At 44.2% G+C, this 19,643-nt stretch overlaps 1 protein-coding gene and 1 long non-coding RNA gene across 10 annotated transcripts in view; one reads left to right on the top strand and one right to left on the bottom strand.

Moving 5' to 3' along the window:
• The window catches only part of LOC129517543 (uncharacterized), a 435,231-nt gene extending 418,135 nt beyond the window's left edge, over positions 1-17,096 (bottom strand). For all 5 annotated transcript variants that reach the window (XR_008666072.1, XR_008666070.1, XR_008666071.1 and 2 more), the window contains exons 1-3: positions 16,961-17,096; positions 16,014-16,360; positions 101-171 (exon numbers count right to left, since the gene is read on the bottom strand). This is a non-coding gene — a long non-coding RNA (uncharacterized LOC129517543). The remainder of the gene's footprint in view (positions 1-100; positions 172-16,013; positions 16,361-16,960) is intronic.
• Positions 17,097-17,572: 476 nt separating this feature from the next.
• PNPLA4 (patatin like phospholipase domain containing 4) overlaps positions 17,573-19,643 on the top strand; it is a 107,323-nt gene continuing 105,252 nt past the window's right edge. For all 5 annotated transcript variants that reach the window (XM_055337427.1, XM_055337424.1, XM_055337423.1 and 2 more), the window contains exons 1-2: positions 17,573-17,648; positions 18,793-18,977. In XM_055337427.1, the coding sequence (XP_055193402.1) occupies positions 17,624-17,648; positions 18,793-18,977 (210 nt within the window). In that variant the 5' untranslated portion in view covers positions 17,573-17,623. The remainder of the gene's footprint in view (positions 17,649-18,792; positions 18,978-19,643) is intronic.

Below are 19,643 nucleotides of genomic sequence, written 5' to 3'. Positions count from 1 at the left end.
AGATGCAAACTGAATAATTTTAAATCGAGTGAATTTGACTTAAACAAATGTATCCCAATTTTAAAATCCAAACACATATGGTCCTTGTCAAAGTACTCACCCCGAGTATCTGACGCATGTTCAGTGTGCCTTGGCAGTGTGGACTCTCTTATTCAGATTACGGAGGCACCCCTGGAATTGAGATAACAAATTAGCAAGCTATCCAAGGAAACTCGTCCCCACGCTCAGACCTATCTGGGGTTAGACCTGAACAAGGATTTTTCATGTGCAACAATCATTTTGTCAGACCTTTTGCAGTCAATTATCAGTAAGCGTTCATGGAGTACCTACTGCATGCCATTCCCTCTGCTAAATCCTGGGGTGTTTAAAAGGTCACTACCAATCCACTGATGTAGCAGGATTTCTTGGCCCTCACCATAGGTTTGACTATGAAACATTCCAATTAATGCTCTTTCTTTTTTTATATATCAATCATATATTTTTATGAAAAGTGTGTTTTCTCAAAAAATGTGATGAGAAGTGTGACATTTCACAAAAATCTTTAATGTCTGGGGTAACAGAAGACAAGCAGATTTCATGTTTGCTTCTTCATTTAATCTCTTGTGACACTGCTTTCTTTGTCAATACCCCCCTCACACCCTGGGATTCCACTGGCCAGTATTGAGTGTAGAAGTCATGTTGCTTTTAGGTGCAACTTGACTCCAGGGACTGGGTAGGAGCCTGGAATCTCCCTATGCCATCTTCCATTCAAGGTGTGAGCTCTTGTGTCACAAAAGCTGGGTGTCATCTCTCTCTTTCATTAGACCGTGGTCTACCTATCTCACTCATCCATAGGAACTATAAAAATGCGAACATATACAGCACTCAATCAATACTGCTGAATAGTCACAAAAATAAAGTCCTCGATTACGGAGACGATTCATAACCTCTAAGGCAACCATGTTGACCAAAACACTTCTTTGAAAATATAAGCTCTAATAGATGTGTTTTAAAAAACCCACTATATTAACATTATAGACATTTTTTGTCTTCATGTATTTAAATTTCTAGCACTTGAGGCCCATGGTGTGAAAGAATTTAAAAATTCATTAAGACCTAAGTTCAAACAGCTTGGTTATTAAACTTGGTGAGGAGATGTCATTTAGGTGGTAAACAAGCCTCATAGTTAATTAAACATCAATACCGAACATAATCTTTGCTCTGTTCTCCTTCACACATGGGCAACATTGAGTGCTAAAATGGTATTCACCAGAGATGCTGGGAGGGGGGGCTCAGTTGGGTTTGGCTCAGGTCGTGATCTCAGGGTCATGAAACAGAGCTTCCACATTCAGTTCCACATTCAGTGGAGTCTGCTTGAAATTCTTTCTCTTTCCTTTCCCCCCTCCTTCTGCTCCTCCCCCAACTCACAGTTGCATGCACTCTCTCTCTCAAGTAAATAAATAAAATCTAAATAAATAAAATGATATACACCAGTCTGAGTTATGGACATGTCTAGAAGCCACATATGCAAAAAAGAGTCTTATGTATATTTACTAGTAGTAGCTCATTCACCATAAAATTAATGATTGTCAGTTATTTGGTTATCTCACATTCATGGCCTTTTATATAATTTTTTATGTAATGTTTTATATTAAAATTTGAGATATATATCTTCAGAAAGTAAATTATATACATTTACCTACATGGGTGTGTGATACATACATCACACATATTAATTTTCTAAGCATAGTCAATATTTTCTCTAAATCTGTATTTGTATTCTCTAAATTTTCTATAATGAGTATGTGCTTCCTTGAAAACAAGAATAGTTTACTTCTTTTTTAAAAGATATTTATTTATTTATTTGAGAAAGAGAGAGAGCACGAGCACAAGCAGGGGAAGGGGCAGAGAGAGGGAGAGGGAGAAGCAGACTGCCTGCTGAGCTGGGATCCAGACATGAGGCTCCTCACTGACCATGGAGCCCAGTGAAGGTCTCAGTCCCAGGACCCTGAAATCTCAACCTGAGCTGAAATTAAGAGTCAGATGCAAAAAAAATAAAAAATAAAAAATAAAAGAGTCAGATGCTTAACCAATTGAGCCACCCAGGTACCCATCTTATGCTTATTTTTTAAATTAAACTTTCTTCACTAAAAAAAAGGGGGGGCGGGGGGCAGCCCGGGTGGCTCAGCAGTTTATTTTATTGTTTTTTATTTATTTATTGGCACAGAGAGAGGGGCAGAGACACAGACAGAGGGAGAAGCAGGCTCTATGCAGGGAGCCCGACGTAGGACTCGATCCCGGGTCTCCAGGATCACACCCAGGGCTGCAGGTGGCGCCAAACTGGGGCGCCACCGGGGCTGCCCTAGCTCAGCAGTTTAGCACTGCCTTCAGCCCAGGGCCTGATCCTGGAGACCCCGGGGTCAAGTCCCATGTCAGGCTCCCTGCATGGAGCCTGCTTCTCCTTCTGCCTCTCTCTCTGTGTCTCTCATGAATAATAATAAAAAAAATAAAAGTACATAAACTGGATGTAATAAATAAATGGCTAGCTGGCACCTCAGTGAACACTTTAAATAACAATAAACATTAAAAACAGTGTAAGGGCACCTGAGCGGCTCAGTCATTAAGTATCTGCCTTCAGCTCAGGTGATGATCTCAGGGTCCTGGGAGTTCCACGCTGGGCTCCTTGCTTCTCCTTCTTCCTTTGCCCCTCCCCTGGTTCATGTGCACTCTCACTTTGCCCTCTAATAAATAAATAAAACAGTCTAAACAGGTAACTCTCTAACCATCTGACTTTTATTCAGGACAGAATCTAGTTCATCTACATCTGAAACCAGTAAATCCTCTGCAGAGTACAGGTGAGGAAAGCAGGAGAGGACGAGGACAAAAAGAACCACTATGAATCTAACTTATCTGTTTTCCAGCATTTATGTATTTAATCTTATATCAAGATTTCAGGAACACCTGGATGGCTCAGTGGTTGAGCATCTGCCTTGGCCTCAGGGTGTGATCCCGGGGTCTGGGGATTGAGTCCCATATTGGGCTCCCTGCGAGGAACCTGCTTCTCCCTCTGCCTATGTCTCTGTCTCTCTCTCTCATGAATAAATAAATTAAATTTAAAAAACACAATTATATTGAGATTTCAGTCATGACAATGGTAAGCAACAAAAGCAGCCCTTTTGACGCAGCAAACAGATGGTAAAAAATGATATGAACAGTTCCTGACTCCTCGTGGAGGTGATGAGGGGCACGGTACAATACAGGCAAGGGAGACTCAGCCGTTTCCAGCGGCACTGAGGCCAGGTGCAATTGAGACCTCCTAGGAGCTGTGGCTTCTCCCTGGCATTTCCAACCTTCTATGGTAAGTAATGTCTTCTTCAATCGGCCAGCAGGGGCAGCCTGGAAATAGGTACAGAAAACAAAACATATCTTGAAGATTCCAGGAAGCCTATTTTCCCACGCAGGTCGGATCCATCTGGCATCAATTTTTGTGGGATTACGCACATCATCTGGGAGGATACACAGCCACTCTTCTGAAAGTCACGCACTCACTGAGGGCAAACATTTCTGAGAATCCGCTGTGCTTAATTGCTACTATCATTGTAATTGAGTTACTTGAACAAAATCAAGAATCAGAAGTTTCCTCAACTTTTTGACAACAGCCAACAAACAACCATGGAGAAATAGAAACTATACGATAGCAGTAACAGTCTTTCAACAGAGTATATACTAAAACCAGCCTTTCCAGGGTCACTGGCTGGCACACAGCGACTGGAGCAAGTGACTCTTTGTCTCAGGGTTGTGACATTGAGCCCCTCATTGGGTACAGAAATTACTTAAAAAATAAGATCTTAAAAAACAACAAGCCAGCCTTTATTTATAGGCCCCAGCTATGCTAGAAGTATTTCTTTCCTTTGCTTCCTATTGTCCAGATCATGTGGTAAGGGTGTTTTGGAATGTCTGTAAGGCCACTTTCTTTATATCGTTCTGAGTTTTTATTGTGGAGACTGAGATAAGGAATAAATGATCAGGAAAGACTCTGGCATGTAGCCGGGCTCAAGTAACTGTTACTTGGTTATTATTAATTATTACGTTTTTATGCAGGACACTTAATCAAGTCTAAAGGACACAACAGAAACTTGGGGAGTGCTGGTCCAACTCATGAGCTTCCAGGCTTTGGCGCTCACCCCTCATCAGGGAGCAATGGTCGGACCAAAGATAGAGCCACATACACAATTATATATTTTCTCCACCAGAAAACCAGCTATTCTTTTGTGCCATTTCACTGAACTGAGGTTACGTAAACTTCTGAACTGACAGGCTCCTGTGTCTGGTCCCACACAGCTTGAGAAGCAGAGAAAGTCGGATCTCCTGAGAGAAAGGGAAATGAGCATGCCAGATGAGACTCCACATGAGCCTAGAAATCCAAAGCAGAAGCATCGTTTCTGAAGGCTTTCCACTTCCTAGTACCAATCCTCAAGGCTTCCATCTTTTCCTGGGTTCTACAATCTAACAATATTTTTTTTTCTCTCCATATATGGTGACTTCTGCTTTTTCTCTTAGCAACCAATGGAATCAAAGTAATCTCTACACCCAATGTGGGGCTTGAATTATAACCTCGAGATTAAGAGTTACACGCTTTACCAGTTGAGCTAGCCAGATGCCCGTCTTCCAGCTTGTGTTTTATAAGTGAAGTCCAATGGGACACTATACAGGCGAATAAGCAGAATGGAAATATGATTCTCCTTATCATCCTCTTCACATAGAGAATCTGCGATGCCTCGTGAGTGCAGAATTACAGTAGCCTCACCAAACATGGGAGATCAGTGAGTTTTGAAGCAAGTACAAGCTAGGCATGTTGCATCTAGGACTGAGTCAGCATGGGTGCAGCCAGCCTCAAGAAGACACGTTATCCCATCCCAACCAGAACTTTCTTCACCAACAGAAAGAAGGAACCAGTGTCCTAGGAAGCACAAATGACCAATATCAAACTCTATTATGTTCATTTTTCCTCAAGTCACTTTCCTGCATTGGCCCACCACCAAAAGTGACGAAAGAGAAGGAAAGCACAGGACAGAATCACTCAGCCCCTTTTTCTTTAAGCTCTTCCACATTCATCAGGTAGAGAGTGTTGGTGGAATGTGTGCAGATCAAGGCATGAAATAAAGAGAATGTGATTACTTTGCAGAGCATCCTCACTGTTGTGGTAAACACAAAATGTATATGAAGGTAGGAGTTACAGATTATGAACTGTGCGATTCCACATCCTAGTTAAATAGTCTGATACTTGTCTCTAAAGTAGGCATAATGCAACGTCAGCAAAATGGTAAAATTCATGTCAATAATTTAGTTTTAGTTTCTCTTTCTTTAGAAAGACATGAAATAGCAAATAACAACTTCCATAACATGTTGAAAGAAATGGAATTAAAAAAAAAAGACTTTTATTTTTTATTTATTGTTCAAGGTTTCATTCCTTTATTCATGAGAGACAGAGAGAGAGGCAGAGACACAGGCAGAGGGAGAGGCTCCCTGTAGGAAGCCCGATGTGGGACTCGATCCTGGAACCAGGGAACCACGACCTGAGGCAAAGGCAAGACATTCAACCACTGAGCTACCCAGGGGCCCAAGAAAAGACTTTCAATGGCACCTTTCTCCCTCCTTTTGGAGCAAGGGTTCTTGCATTTCCCTTTTGCATTGGACCCTGAAAACTGTATCAGCTCTGTTCCTGGGACCTTGTGTCACACATAAAGATAGAACTTCTGGTCAAGTTACAGACTCTGCATCTGTCTCTGCTGGTCTGGTTTGGTTCCTGGCCTGGAGTTTACAGAGAGGTCATCTGGCATTGTGGCACATCAATTTTATTCCTAATGCTAGAGTCCACAATCCTGGCTTTCTGTGTTGATTCTCAAATTCCAAGACTCCAGGTTCTGCATCCCAATCTTAGGCTGGTCCTGATTCTCCCACCCCTTCTAAGACTGCTCATCAGGCTGAGCAGAATCCTCGAGATCACCACACTAAGCTTATTTTAGATCAGACTCTGCATCCGGGCACCTCTCTCCCCCAAATCTTCATTATGGCTCTGGCGCCACACTGGCCAAATTGAGAACTTCTCCAAGAACAATGGTTTTCAAGCCTGGCTACACTGGATTTACCTGTGAATTGTTTGCTTGTTTCTCCTTTCCAAATAATATTGATGTCTGGCTTCCATCCTAGACTAATCAAAAGCAGCGGGATTAAGAACCAAGACACTAGGGTATTACAGCCTCTTACAGCTGTCTTTGGAAAAATGAACACAGCCTTTATTTCTCTGCATGTGTCTATAAACAGCCCCTCTACCCCCAAACATACACAAGAAGCGGAGGAATTAACATGCTGATTTTCTATGTCAATGCCCCTCCTTCCATCTCCCACCCAACTGTGCTAGTGGGCAGGATGGGCTTTCTCCTTCTGTGCAGGCAGGGACTTACCCTAAGTTATAGCCCAAATTCTCTCCTCATAAAGAGTCTACTGAAATTAGTAGTCCTCAGGGCATCACAGCACCTGATATGGAGGCCTCAGGCCTAGAGACTGCATGAAAGTTTTAGGCACAAATGATGTCACTTAGTTTGAACATGCAGAGGGAGAAGGGAGGAGACCCCAAGTCTAAGTCATGAGAATCCCAATTTCATGGTTTGGTGGAGGATGAGTCTCTATAGATCCTGGGAAGGTACAGCTGGACAGCTTCATTTCTCACTTCATTTATCAATGTCTTTATGAAAATGCCTGCTTTAAACACCTGTGAGTGTACATCTACTTTGACTCTGGCACTAGAGAGGCACCAGGGCATAGTAGTCAAGAAGTGAATCCTGTCTCCGGTAATGGTCAAGGATCTCAAAAAAGTTAGTCTCCTGTGCCTCAGTTAACCATCCTTAAAACGTGAGTGCCACTGTAGGTATTCACAGGGTTCTTATGAATAGCAAACACATTGGTATTTGTAAGGTGATTAGAAGAGGCAAATTGCAAACACAACTCAAGAGTATGTTAAATAAAGAAAAACAAACTGGACATCATGTTTTCCCTCCAACAACGTAAAATATAAAGCAAATAAAAAATACATTCAGAGGATTTTTGTGTTGCTCAAGGTATCACAATGATTTGCCATTCTAGCAGAGTTCAAAAAAAAAAAAAAGAAGTATAAGCCAAATATCAGGAAAATGTGTAAATAATGGAAACAACCTTTGATTCAATAATCACATGTCAACACCTAATGAAAATACAGCCTAGGTGGATGTTAACTCAAGTACTATATAAGTAAAAGTGGGATCACTGAATTGATGTGCTTTGACTACATTGTTATGAGAAGTATTTCTCTTCTAAAAATGAAGCAAAAATGGGACACCTGAGTGGCTCAGCAGTTGAGCTTCTGCCTTTGGCTCAGCTGGTTCGAGTCCCACATTGGGCTCCCTGCATGGAGCCTGCTTTTCCCTCTGCTTCTGTCTCTGCCTCTCTCTCTGTGTCTCTCAGGAATAAATAACTAAAATCTTTGAAATTAGTTAATTAAAATAAAATAAAAATGTTATTTTATTTTCCTTTATAACACAAGGAAAATGAGCTTTAGTATTCATCTCTGTTCGCAGAATGGTGAAATTAAATTTAATTACATTTTAAAAAAAGATTTCATTTATTTATTTGACCGAGAGAGCACAAGTAGAGAGAGCAGCAAGGGGGGAGGGAGAGGGAGAATCAGATTCCCAGCTGGGCAGGGAGCCCGATGTGGAGCTTGATCCAGTGACCCCAGGATCATGACCTGAGCCCAAGGCAGACACTCAACCGACTGAGCCACCAAGACACCCCTCATTTTTTTTCTTTTAAAGATTCATTATTTTAGCGAGAGAAAGAGTACGTGCACATGAGCAGGGCGAGGAGCAGAGGGAGATTAGCAGAGACTCCCCACTGAGCCTGGAGCCCAATAAACAACCAAGAATCGGAGGTACAAACATAAGAAAACATTTAAGTGTAAATAAGTTTAGGGGTGCCAAGGTGGCTCAGCTGGTTAAGCCTCCAACTCCTGATTTTGGCTCAGGTCATAATCTCAGGGCCATGGAATTGAGCCTTGTGTGGGGCTTCGTGCTCAGCGAGAAGCGTGCTCAGCAAGGAGTCTGCTTGAGATTTTCCCTCTCCTTTTCCTCTCCTCACCAGCCCCATCTCTAAAATAAGTAAACAGATCTTAAAAAAAAAAAAAAATGAAATCTTGCCATTTGCGATGACATGGATGAAGGTACAAAATATGCTAAGTGAAATAAGTCAGTGAGAGAAAGACAAATACCATATGATTTCACTCATGTGGTATTTAAGAAACAAAACAGATGTACAAAGAAAAAAGGAGACAAACCAAAAAACAGACTCTTAACTATAGAGGACAAACTGATGATTACTAGAGGGGAGGTGGGGGGGGGCAGTGAGTGAAATGGGTAAGGGGAATGAAGAGCACACTTATCATGATGAGTCATGCACAGAATTGTTGAATCGCTATATCGTACACCTGTAACTAATGTAACATCGTATGTTAACAATACTGGAATTAAAAATTAAAACAATAAAAAATGTAAATTAAGTAAGTAAAATTTAGAGTATATGTACATGAAAATGAAGGATAATTACATTTCAGAATTACAAAGCCTTCTGAAGACCCTTAAATTTACGATCCCTGTGAGATATGTTCTACATCTACAGTTTTGTTTTTTGTTTTTTTGGTTTGTTTTTAAAGATTTCACTTATTTATTCACGAGAGACACATAGAGAGAGAGGTAGAGACACAAGCAGAAGGAGAAGCAGGCTCCTTGCAGGGAGCAGATTGGGCCTGGATCCCAGGACCCCGGGATCATGCCCGAGCCAAAGGCCGCCGCCACTCAACCGCTGAGCCACCCAGGCATTCCTAGAGTTGTTTTTTTAAGTGAGATATGCATCTGTGGATACTCAAAGGACTATATTTCATGAAAAGCTTACTTTCTTAATATGGCAATTCAAAACTATGTTAAGAGTGAGATCATGTACCCCAAGGCGAGGAGAGAGAGAATAAGATACTAGAAACAAAGCCTAGTGCTTAAAATGACAATCTAAGTAGAGCTACCTGCCTCTTATGAGAAATTTATAAATGCAAAACTAGTATTTGGCAAGACTGAGGTACCTGGGTAGCTAAGTGATTGAGCGTCTGCCTTTGGTTCAGGTCATGATCTGGGGGTCGTGGGATTGAGTCCCGCATCAGGCTCCCCACAGCGAGGCTGCTTCTCCCTCTGCCTATGCCGCTGCCTATCTGTGCCTCTCATAAATAAACAAAATCTTAAAAAAAAAAAAAAATGGTAAGTCTACACCTGGATTAGGCTTCCCTAGGCAACGGTGTGGTTGGGATAGGATGACTTTGAACTTGCCATATTCTCTATTCAGGGAATGAATTCTGTGTTTTATTTTATTAAGATTTTTAATTTATTTATTCATGAGAGACACACAGAGAGAGGCAGAGACACAGGGAGAGGGAGAAACAGGCTCCATACAGGGACCCTGATGCGGGACTCAATCCCGAGACTCCAGGATCACGCCCTGAGCTGAAGGCAGGTGCTTAACCGTTGAGCCACCCAGGCATCCCTTCATTATTTTAAATATATCTGCCTATAGAAACCTAGGACAGTTTATCAGAACTTGGGGATTGTTTTCCCCTCAGGGAAAATTGTATCAGTCCCTATAATTTAACAAATATCACCATGTACTACCATCATATTTTATGACCTTCTACTCTGTGTTCTGATAATTTGAGCCATAATAGGTGGTCTTGAAATTACAGCTGTCTTTTACAGGTCAGGCTGAGACCTTTTGAAATTTCACTCTGACTTCAACTTCAGACTTCTCATCCACTGTACCTGTTCATTTTGTAGTTTTTTTTTTTTAAGATTTTGTTTATTCATGAGAGACACACAGAGAGAGGCAGAGACACAGGCAGAGGGAGAAGCAGGCCCCATGCAAGGAGCCCAATGCAGAAATTGATCCCGGGACTCCAGGATCACACCCTGGGCCGAAGGCAGGTGCTAAACCGCTGAGCCACCCAGGGATCCCCCATTTTGTGGTTTCCTAAACAGAATGCATCTGTGTAGTTGGGGATGTCCTTTGATCTCAGAAATTCAGAAGATGTTGTAAACAGTGTTTTTGAAAGTTTGTGTTAATTGCATAGGTACTTTTGGTTTTAAAATAAAATGTTAGTGGGCACTCACTAAATGGGTACTATATACTCTTTATAAAAATGGATTATAATGAGTGATGAAAAGACATTTGGGATCACTTCCTACTCTGCAAAATGTTTTTAGTAGAATAGCATTGCCATTATTGTCACTGCTGTCAAAAAAAATGTTTGCTAGCACCTATTTCTTTGACCGAAGGTGTAAGAGAAGATCCTTGCTACAGCTCTGAGTGCATGACAGCTTCCTACAGGGAAATTTATCAAAGGGAAACATTTCCATCCATTTAGACCAATGTGGTGAGCAACATATCCAATATCCCATATAATTAAAAAAACAAACAATTCTATTGCTAATTGAATGCTAAACATTTATGCCAAATAATACTTACCATACATTTAAACCTAACTAATACTGTCAACTAACTTTTCAAGGCATCAGACATCATATTTGGGTTCTTAATTTGTTTGGGGGACTATGCATCAGGTAATTATGTATTGTGCAGTTTTATATAACCAAGGAATAATTTTTTGTTTTATATAGAAATAATGGCTGCATTTTTACTTGTGTTTAATTCAACAAATATTTATGGAATATTATAGTAGATATGTTTATTTAGACTGCCAGACTTTTTCTTTTTTTCTTTTTATTTATTTATTTTTGCCAGACTTCTTCCTAAGGAGGCTTGCCCAACCAAGTCCACCTGGACCCAGCTTCCAGCCTGGACTGGAGTTACTGCTTCCAGTCCTATTTGTCCATTGCTTGCACAGCACATGCTCCTTCAATCACGGGCTCACATCATTGTACAGGTCTCCCCTGCTTTTTGAAGGCTCGCATTACACCACTTCCCTTTTACAAAAGACCTATATTAGTACCTCTTTACTAGCCAAAAGAAAGAGGATTTTCAGTTTTACGAAAATACAGCATTTCATGTTTTGTAGCGAGCAGTTACAGAGGCAGTACCACCCCAAGCAGTAAGCATGGTGCCAGCCAAGAGTGGCACCTTTAAGCTCCTTCTCTGGAAACTGCATGCAGCATCACAAAACCAGGCCACCGGAGCTCTGAACTGTGTCTGTGAACATCTGTGCTTTAACTCAATGTATTTTGTGCATCTGTTACCAACATGTGTCCTAAGGTAACAGATTTTTTTGAGGTCTGGGAATGGACAAAAATGTTTCCATATAAATTAATGGTAATTGCTTCTTTGCTTTACACTATTTGGGTTAATGAAAAATTTCATAGGGATGTTCTACTTTCAGATGGCAAGAAATCTGTATTACAATTTGCTGTTCACAATACTCTTCCAGGGATATTCATGTGATAAAAACGGAACCAGAGTCTAAGCTTCTAAGTCTGAAAGATGGACAGTGATCAGCTGGGACGCTGCTGGGGCATGAACCTCCTGCGGATGCCCTGCCTGGAGACTGAAACTAAATGAAACCCAAGTGCTTGATCCAGGCATTACTGCAGTGAGCCCTACCTCTAAACTTCTAGATAATTTCAACCAGCAATTCTCTTCCTGCTTAAGCCAGATATCTGAAACACATCAACTAAAGATTCCCAACCCTTACAAATGTTTACGAGTCTTGAGCTATCTACTAGATGCTGGCAAAAACCACGAAGTACAAGACAGTGCCTGCTCCAAATGAACTCTGAGCACAGAGAGTGGAAGTGGAGGGCCCATATCTCTACCAAAATAAAACATCATAAATGCTTTGGCAATGCCTCATGCACCAACAAAGGGGAAGATATGGTGAATACTAACAGGAGGTGGCTGAATGTTACCCAAAAGGATATAATGAGACAACAAAGCCTGATTTAGGCTTCGAAGAATAAAGTAGGGCTTAAAAGAAGAGAAAAATGTGCAAGGACATTCCAGCAAGAAAAAAGTGAATTAAAGGCAAGAAGTTTATCTTAAGATTTTTTTCCTCCTGAATGCCTAGCCCAGTCCCTTTCATATATGAGACACCAGATAAAGTTTAAAGAGTAAGCAAGGACATAAAGAGAAAATGATTAGATAAATGATTTCTCTGGAATTAAGGCCTTGCCTTGGCCAATGACATAATAACCTTTTATAACACAGCTCCTAATAGGAATTATGTTCTTTTTACAATAACCTACTTTATGATATGGCTTCCAGGAAAAGTAATAATCAAAAAGAGTTACTGCTGTGACTGTTAAGTGGGGATGGGGTGGCCTTAATTAATTGCTGGACTTGATTTTTATTTTTCTTTCTCACATACGAACAAGTTCTCTAAATGGCATTAATAAATAAACACATTTATGGGTGACATCGATCAAGTGTTTCTGCGATTTTTCACTAAAATTATAAATATCTAAATATGAACGCTAATTGCAAATTCTGATCAGAGAAAGAACTGAAGGAAGAAACAAGGTTCTGAAAGTTATGGCAGTCAAATAGCATGCAAGACTCAGCACAGAATGAGAGCTTATATTTTATTAATTCATTGTTGAAACAATGTAGGAAAGGTGGGACTCTGCACAGGGAGTGTTTTGGGATGATGGGGACCTGGGCTGATAATCTCTGCATCTGTCTGGATGTGGGAAAACTGTTTTAATTCTAAATATTCACGTGTGTGTGTGTGTGTGTGTGTGTGTGTGTTGGTTTTTTCTTTTCATCGCTGTTGTGAGTTATACAAGACAATGCGTATGCAGGACTGGAAGGTCAAGGAAGGACAATAATTCAAGAAACTAGTAATAAGTAGATCGCAGTAAATTAAGAGTAGATGCTTAGGAAATGAAGTCATTTTGCAAAAACAAAACAGACTGAAATCTTTATTTTGTCTCCTTGAAATGAGGTGATTAGATAATTGGATGTTTTAGCAATTAGGGTGTTTCCCTTGGTAACAGCAACAGTAATGTTTAAATACAGTACTCCACATTAAAAGAGAATATTTTGATAAACTTCATGAAGCTGAAGTCACCAGAGCTGACATCGTTTATCATTCAACAATTTCATTTTTTGACGTTATTTCCCTAATAACCTCTTCCACGCTAAGAAAATCATTTGAAGGACAGCAAGAAAGGTGGTTTCCGTCCACCTGTACAAACTGTGGACCACGAATGTGGTCAGATAAAGGGTACAGCTCTTCTGCAGTATAATATCCAAGGCAGACGACACATTTTCTTTTGCGCTCTTTTAAATATTTAGGACTCTGTAATGCATTTGGTACTCCAACTCCACTAACTGCGTATCAAAGACCTAAACTTTTCTATAAAATATAGTAAGTATGCAAATTTTAAAAGATCTTCTGCTCTATCTTACACTTATGTAGACTATGAACCACAGGCACTGTAATTCATTCCTATACAATAGTAGAAACACTCTAGCATCTCTATTGTTCAACGCAAATGTATAGTACATTGGGAATGTCTTAAATTAGAATGAAGCTTTAAAAAAAAAAACTTCTAAATAAATGCTAAATTTTTTAAATGTCTCTTTCATATGAATAACTTGATATTTAATTTCTATGCCATGTAAAGAAGACTTATAGGTTATTACATATTCCTAGATGCATCTAACCATAAATTACACTTCAGAACGTCTTTGAAAATGTTTAAAGTTTTCACGTTATCAAAGTCCTTTGTTACGTATGCATATATACATGTAAAACAGAAAAATATATATTACATGTAAAACTCATGCATATTTTGAAAAAAAAAATTGCCATTTAGAAAAGATTTAGTGTTCCTGTAAGTAATTGGTTCCTCTAGCAAATTTCTAGAGAGAGAAAATGGCAGATGCAGTAGAAGTATATCTTGATTGCAAGATTGAGAAACTCGATTCCAAGTAGGTTAAGAAAGCGAACAGTAGGGATCCCTGGGTGGTGCAGCGGTTTGGCGCCTGCCTTTGGCTCAGGGCGCGATCCTGGAGACCCGGGATCGAATCCCATATCGGGCTCCCGGTGCATGGAGCCTGCTTCTCCCTCTGCCTGTGTCTCTGTCTCTCTCTCTCTCTCTCTGTGACTATCATAAATAAATAAATTTAAAAAAATTTAAAAAAAAAAAAAAAAAAAAAAAGAAAGCGAACAGTAGGGCACCTGGGTGGCTTAGTCAGTGAAGCATCTGCCTTCGGCTCAGGTCATGATCTCAGGGTCCTGGGACCTAGTCCCACAATTAGCTCCCTACTCACTGGGCCGCCTGCTTCTCCCTCTCCCTCTGCCCCTCCCCCTGCTCAGGCCCTCTCTCATGCACACTCTTTTACTCTCAAATAAATAAAATCTTAACGAAAAAAAAAAGCCAACAGTAAAGGGTGAGTGCAGTGGGGCAGTGAGTCGGGGAGCACTGTAGCTTTGACCACAGGCTCTAGAAATGCCATCATACCTTAATCCTGCTTCTCTCTCAGCCCCGATTGCCCCTTTATTTGGGGACCGGCTCCCTCTGGGTGGAGGCGTTCATTGCTTGTCCTTCTTTCGAGAGCGATCCATGGGAAGGGATGCGGCCTCCCTGGGTTCAGATGGGAAGTTCTACTCCATGACTGCAAACATGCCTTTCTCTGACATTGGTGGTGTTCTCAAAACAAGAGAATGCTTCAAGTAGGCATGAGGGGCATGCCAACAGGGCGGTTACTAGCTGATACCCCCGTTAAAGGGGCACTGCTCTGTGTTTGTAACACCGTGGCCACTTTCCCCTGAAATCAGGACCAGTACCCGAGATTCCAGGAGGAGGTGACAGGGGTGAGGAGTCATGAGAAAGGAAAGAGGACAAGCGTGTTGCAGGGGCAATGTTACCATGCCCCACAGAGGTGTTCACATGCGTAAAGGAGCCAAAATTGGGAAATAACATGACAGTACATGCGGAGTGAACTGGAAGAGATCAGACTCAGAAATATTGAGAGAAGGTCCTATTCTTGGGGTCAGGGTGTGGCAAGTATCCCATATTCTGTACCTGTCTCCCTCTTTATGGAATACATGGTAAAATGTTATGGGAGGAAGCTCGGCACAAGGAGAGGAGAGTCAGGTTTAAACAGTGTGTTTTCGTGCCAGGTGTGAGTGGAGGCGTCTCTGTGAGCTACTCCCCAGCTCAGCGCTCACCTCCAGAGCATCTGTGTGGCTCAGGAACAGCACATGATCAGGTCTCCGTAATGATGCATCTTCAGTCTCCTTGCCCACTCCAGTCTGCATCCCTCATGAGCAAGAACTGAATTCTTTTCAACTTTGTAAGCCCTGTACCAGGAGACTGTTATACAATGAATGCTTCATGAATGTTGGATAATTGGCTAAATAAATAAAGCAGTTCAAGACTAAATTACTAAGAAAGACAGAGAAACAAACACAAGCAAATGAATTATTATTAAAAAAAGGTTCTTCAAGGTCAATTAAATTACTGTATATTCACAAGAGTAATTTACTGAAATCCAACAGCCAAAACATATTTATTGATGATGTTACCGGTGGCCCCTAAATTACAAAAACAAATGCAAATGAATCTCATATACATGTTTATATTTTATTTATTTATTCACAAGAGACACACAGAGAGAGGCAGAGACCGGAGCAGAAGGAGAAGCAGGCTCCCTGCGGGGAGCCCAATGCACAGGTGGATCCCAGGATCACGACCCAAGCCGAAGGCAGATGCTCAACCCCTGAGCCGTGCAGGCGCCCCTGACTCTGATACTCTTTGTTACTTTAGGGAGCTGAACGTATCCGTCAGCTGCATGTGAGCATGATAAGGGCAAAAAGGAGAGACCACGTTTTAGGGCAAAAAGGAGAGACCACGTTTTAAAAGAGCATTTAAAACGGTAAGAACGGAGTTTCGGAGTTTTCTGAAGTCACGTGGCACGACACTTTAAGGCTGTAGCAGCTCACTCACCCGCAGTTGTGCCCACCGTGGGTGCCGTCGTCTTCCCTTCAAGCGGGGGCTCCCGCGGTCCTGGTGCGCATGCACGCTGCGCAGGGAGCAACGTTCCCATCTGCGGGATCCACCCGCCGGCAGGGCCCGAAGGCAGGACACCGCCGCCCCCGCTCCTGGCCGCGTGGACTCGGCCCGTCCTTGAAGTTTGAAGGTCAGCAGATGGCTTTACGCCAGCAGCGGCAGGAGCGGCAGCTCGAGCAGGGCCTCCCAAACCCTAGTGCGCATGTCAGCAGCGTGCACCGTGCACCAGGGGCTCTGCGGCGAGGCCTCGGCCTCCTCCTTCCCGGCAGGCTTCGCGGAGGGCCCTGTCACGGGAGAGCAGGGCCCAGTGAGCGAGCAGGAAAGCAGCGCCCGCCCCTGCACCACGTGCACCGCAGCCCCCCGTCACGCCAGTCCTATCGGCAGCAAGACGCCACCTTGCTTAGTTAGGCCCCGGCGGGTCCTGAGGCGCAAGGGTGTCAGGAGAGTGTTTGAGACCGTGAGGCGCCATGTGGTCCCCAGTCACCACATCCGGGGACCTCGCTCAGGCCCTCAGGCGGGGTCGCGCCGCAGAGCCCAGGCCCCGGCCTCGCGAACAGGGACATGGAGCCCAGCGCACAGGCCATGAGGCGACCCGCCCCCGCCCCAGGGCAGGACGTGCACACTGCTCAGACCGTCCTCACGCAGGGGGACCTGGGGGACCTTCCCCAGGGGCTCTGCGACTGCTCCAGGCTGGCTTACGGGGCCTACACAGGGAAGGAGGCCCCACAGGGGACATGGCCGCACAGCCACCACCCAAAGCCACCACCATCTCTCGACTCTACACGCCCACGGCCGCCACCAAAGGAAGCCACAGGCCGAGTGCTGCAGGCCTGCCGTGTGGCACGGGCGCCTTTACCACCATCCCGTTTCACACAGAAAATCACCTGAGAAGCTCAGACAGGTAAGGCAAGCAGCGCTGGGTCAGCAGCCCGAGGCGCCCGACGATGTGGCCGCTGCCCACAGCCACGGCCCGGCCTCTCCGATTACGCTTCCGTTAAAAAGGCTACTCAGGAACGGGGAAGGCACCGCCAGACCGGGAAAGCGCTAGGAAGTCCTCTCTCCACAAGCCGGCACGTGGACCCCGCCTTCCCCGCGGGCGGCACCGCCCCGACGGTGGGGAGAGGAAGAAAAACCACTTCCGGGAGACACGCAAGCGCTTCCGGGGCGCGCGCGGCGCCCGAGGGTCGTTCAGGGTCACCGACCTTGCCGGGGAGGGGCCAGCCCCCAGGTGGCGCTACGACGCGCAGGCGGACGGACACGCATCGCTGCGTATGGAGGACAGCAGCACTGGACACGAAAGTGTTGCCCCTTACCCGCGCCCGGGGACGCCGGGGTCAAGCGTCCGAGGGTGCGCCGCCATGTTGAGTCCAGGGGGTTTAAAAGGAGTGGGCGGGGCCCAGGGATGTCTGCGTCGCATGGTGACGTCGCAGCCCTGCGCGGGTAGGCCCGCCCGGACCCCTCCCGCGAGACCTTCCAGTCGGCGAGCGCGGGCCGGCCTTGGGGGGCGGGGCCTTGTTGAGTGACGGCTCCGCTGAAGGGGGTTCAGCATGGAAGTGCCTGGAGCCTGCATTGGTAGGCGGGGCGCGGGCCGGGCGCGGGGCGGGCTCTGGTGGCTCCCCCGGGGTGGGCGGGTCGGAGCAAGCCCCCAGCGCCCGGCTGGAGCGGCGCCCCCGCCCTGCGCCTCCCAGGCGTCAAGCTGGGGCTGCTTCCTGCGCGCGGAGCTCCGCCGCCCCACCCCCACCCCCAGCCCGGCTGCAGAAAGGAGGCGTGCCGCGGCCGGGGCTCCTCCCTGCACACAGCGGAGGTCTTCGGCCCCTAAACTCGAGGCCCGGGCCGGGCGTTGTGCCTCCCCTGGAGGCTCCGGCGGAGGCAGGGAGGAGACCCGAGGACCTCCAGGTGTGCAGCTTTGTGGCCTCACGGTTCCCCCCACCTGGTGACAGGCAGCCCACTGAGGCTTCGGAAACGCGCTTCTGTCCTGAAATCGGTCACGAGTCATCCGGGACTGTGCCTGACGGTCCTTGCAGCCTTCAATTGCCCTTGCCGCTCACGGCCTTAATGCATCTTGAGAAGCTAGGCAATGAAATAAATATTTCACTGTTCGATGATGGCTCGTTGCATTATGCAAGAATCGTGGGCATCCTGTTTTTGTTTTTTGGAATTAAATATATATATATTATATCCATATACATATTATATCCATATATATGGATGCTTGCAGTGCAAGGGTGGGGCAAGCGAGCAGGGACTGCTCTTCAAATGCGGTGATGCACTTGCAAAGGAGACCACGTGTGTCCTTTCTGTGGAATCTGCTAGTGCCTAGCCATTTTACGTTCCACAATAGTAGCCCCCCCGCCCCCCCCCCCAAAAAAGGTTAAAAAGCTCAGGAGAAAAGGCAATTGTAATTTACTGATCTGCTTCTACCCGGGGCACATCAGATTGTAGATAGCATAATCTATGAGATAAATACATATGAAATGTTGGGACTTTTCATAAGTAATAAAACTACATGGGGCCAACGGGAGAGGGGAGAAAAGTTTTCGTGAGAAATTTGGGTACTTAATGAGATTTTTATTGACAATATTATGTTCAGCACAGAGAATTATACGTTAAAACCGTCTTGGAACGATGAGACATGGGACAACACACCAGTGTGTAAAGAGCTATATACCAACTTACAGCATTTTTGGTTTTTTTGTGTGTGTCCTCAATTTCGCAGCTAGAATGAAGCACATCAACTTGTCGTTTGCGGCGTGCGGGTTTCTGGGCATTTACCACTTGGGGGCAGCATCCGCACTTTGTAGACATGGCAAAAAGCTCCTGAAGGATGTCAAGGCCTTTGCAGGGGCTTCTGCGGGATCCTTGGTGGCTTCTGTCCTGCTAACGGCACCAGAAAAACTAGAGGTAATGAAGTAGTAACTAGGCTGCGTTCCTTGTTAAGAAATCAACACTGAGCGGCAGGCATGAACGTTGGCTCTACTAAGTTAACTGCAGATGAATAATCCTTTTCCTGGGTAACAGGAAAGGTCAAGACTTTTTTTTTTTTTTTTAATTTAATTATTACGGATTTCTGTTCTGGATTTGGGGAAGATTATGTTGGATGACAGTGAGGCAAGGAAATCAAATGCCTCTTTTTACTCTTGAGTGTCTATTTAGTCATAAAATTCTGGCTCTGTTTCTTTCAAGCAAAGGCTATTTCTTCTTTATCTGATCATGAGAACACAGGGTCTGTTTTCAAGGCCTGGAAAATGGGGCCGATAATGCTTTGCTCCCTCTTGTTTACAAACAGGTGTATAAAGGAAAATTGGGCCAATGGTTTCTGCTAAGTGGAATGACGCAGAGATTCTGTTTGTTTTTGATTCTCACAGATAAAAAATTCTGAATTCCAGGCAGTTTATCCAGAAGTAATGAGAATAAGCCTTCATTAGATATTTCATTTAATGCAGTCTATGTCATAAAAAGGTTTTCCATTTCTAGACAGCAATCGTACATTTCCTGACTTTAAGAACTGTCTTCTGTAGGTGCAGACTGGCATATTCATTCATTACTTACATACTCTGGTGGCTCTGA

This window comes from Nyctereutes procyonoides, unplaced genomic scaffold (genome assembly GCF_905146905.1).
Source record: "Nyctereutes procyonoides isolate TBG_1078 unplaced genomic scaffold, NYPRO_anot_genome, whole genome shotgun sequence".
In the NCBI taxonomy this organism is placed as follows: Eukaryota; Metazoa; Chordata; class Mammalia; order Carnivora; family Canidae; genus Nyctereutes; species Nyctereutes procyonoides.
Note: the sequence above shows the minus strand (reverse complement) of the source record. Positions and strands in the feature narration are given on the sequence as shown.